Source organism: Brassica oleracea, unplaced genomic scaffold (genome assembly GCF_000695525.1).
Source record: "Brassica oleracea var. oleracea cultivar TO1000 unplaced genomic scaffold, BOL UnpScaffold01305, whole genome shotgun sequence".
Lineage (NCBI taxonomy): Eukaryota > Viridiplantae > Streptophyta > Magnoliopsida > Brassicales > Brassicaceae > Brassica > Brassica oleracea.
Genome location: NW_013617849.1, coordinates 11,071 through 13,506, shown reverse-complemented (window position 1 = coordinate 13,506; position 2,436 = coordinate 11,071). Strand labels below are relative to the sequence as shown.

At 40.5% G+C, this 2,436-nt stretch overlaps 1 protein-coding gene across 1 annotated transcript; it reads right to left on the bottom strand.

The window, feature by feature from the left end:
• Positions 1-941: 941 nt before the first annotated feature.
• On the bottom strand, positions 942-1,988 carry LOC106321203. Its single transcript, XM_013759516.1, has one exon. The coding sequence runs from the start codon at positions 1,986-1,988 to the stop codon at positions 942-944; it is 1,047 nt and encodes a 348-aa protein (XP_013614970.1).
• Positions 1,989-2,436: the final 448 nt, after the last annotated feature.

Genomic DNA, 2,436 nt, shown 5'->3' with positions numbered 1-2,436 from the left:
TGAAGATGTGTTTGGCTCCATGTTCTCAATCCCAAGACTCTTCACCATTTCCATTGAGATCACATTCACACTTGCACCAGAATCAACAAGAGCATCATCAAGTGTGAACTTACCAAGAGAGCAAGACAATGTGAACTTCCCTTGGATTTCTAGTTTGGAAGGGACTTTGGTGTGACTGGTGGATCAAGCTGCATAGTAGAGATGTTTAGGAGCTCTCCTACTTCTTCTTTGTGAGCTAGAATGTCCTTGATGTGCATCATTTGGACATGAGCATCATGCATATTTGATATCTGTGGAAGCTTGACTCATACATCTCCCATGTCTTTTCTGAACTTGGAGATCACCTTCTTTTGAGCCATAGTGAGGAACCTTTGTGGAAATGGGAGCTTGTCATAAGGTGATTGCTCAACCACATGAGCTTGTCCTAGCTGAACCTCCTTCAATTGCTTGACAGCTTTCCCAATAACCGGTTTCTCAGCCTTGTGTCTAACTGGTTGCAAAACCTTTCCCTCAACATTCTTTACGGTTTGTATCTCAACCCTTTCCACAATCTTGTGTTCAACCTTCTCCATAATCTGTGCTTCAGCCTTGGCAACAACTTTTGCTCCATACATGAGTCTTTCAAGCTCATTTACTTCTTTCCTATGATCACTCAACTCCATCTCAGAAGTAGTAGAGAGGATAGCATTGCAATACTCTTTAGGGTGTTGCTCTGATTTCCCTGGTAGAGATCCCATTGGGCGCTTGGAGGTTGAAGTCATAGAGGTAAACTGATTCTCCAAAGCCTTGAAGTTAGAAGCAAGGTTTGAGAATTTGTTGTTGAGATCATTGTAGCTTCCATCAACTTTGGTGTGAAGGTTCTTCAACTCATACCCAATGTGCTTCTCACTTCTAGTTTGAGACTCCAAGATCTGTTTCAACATTGCATTAATGCTACTTTCTTATGGAGCAGGAGTAGAAGATCCGGCTTGGCCTTGTGTAGACTGATTTCCTTTGGAGGAGAAACCTTGAGAGTAGTTTTTGCTACCTTGGTAACTTCCTTGTTGGTTGTTGTTGAAAGGCTTTTGCTGGTAGTTGTTTTGGTATTGAAAGTGAAGCTCCTTCTTGTACCATGTCCCATTAGCATTAACGAAACATAGCTCTTCTTGACCTTCTAGACCATCAACTTCATTAATCACAACCATTTCCTCTTGTTTATGATCACCAACAAAGTTTACTTTCTTTTTTTTGGCTCTATCTGAAAGAAGCAAGTCCATCTTATCTTGTAGAGCCTTCAGCTCTCTCTTTGTGTCTTGATAATCTCTTTCACTGCCTCTGTTGCTCCTATCAAGCTCATCACTGTAGGCTGAATCACTCTGAACCATGTTTTCTACAAGCTCCTCAGCATCTACTTCATTTCTCCCCAAGAAGAAACCATTGCTAGCAGTATCAAACCGGCTTCTATACTTAGGCAAAACACCTATGTAGAAAGTACTAAGAAAGCTCTCTTTGGTGAAGCCATGGTGTGGACATTGGTTTAAGTAGCCTCTGAACCTCTCATATGCTTCTCCAAAGCCTTCAAGATTCTTTTGTTGAAACCCAGAGATCTCATTCCTAAGCTTGGTAGTCCTTGAAGTAGAGAAGAACTTGTTGAGGAAAGCCTTCTTGCATTCATCCCAAGTGGTGATAGAGTCACTTGGGATGTTCTTCTCCCATGTGTGAGCTTTGTCTCCTAAGGAGAATGGAAACAATCTCAGCTTGAAAGCATCTTCAGAGACACCATTGGTCTTGGACAAACCACAATACTTGTCAAACATGTCCAAATGATCAAGTTGATCCTCCAAAGCAAGACCATGGTACTTGTTGTTCTCTATCATGTTGATCAAGCTGGATTTGATCTCAAAGTTGTTGTTCTCCACAGCTGGTGCTCTAAAGCCCATCCTATTCCCATGGATATGAAGCTGATCATAGGTGCCAATAGCTCTAGCGTGGCGCTGATTCCCCTCCATCTCAAGCTTAACTCTGTCCAAATGAGCTTTCCTTTCTTCTTCTCTTCTCTTCTTTGCAATCTCCCTTTCAAAAGCTCTAATGTCTTCAATTCCTCAAGTTCATGTACCTGACATTCAAAAGAGCTAGAAGAGAGAATCAATAACTAGATATAAGAAAATAAGACTTAGTCTCAAGAAAAGACCAAATCTCAATGTCAAAATCAACTTAGAATTGGCAACGGCGCCAAATTTGATATGGACTTTTCAAAGGTCCAAGAGTCAAATCAATGTAGTATTTTAGATGTCAATCCATTTCTAAGTGTTTCAATTCAAAGAGAATACATGTTCAAACTTAATCTAAGTGCATTCAGTGTAATGTAGTGATTTGATTAAACTAACAAGACTCTAACACAATTAACTAGCAACTTTCAAGCAAATGGATAAATGAGGAACCATGGGTATATGAGGA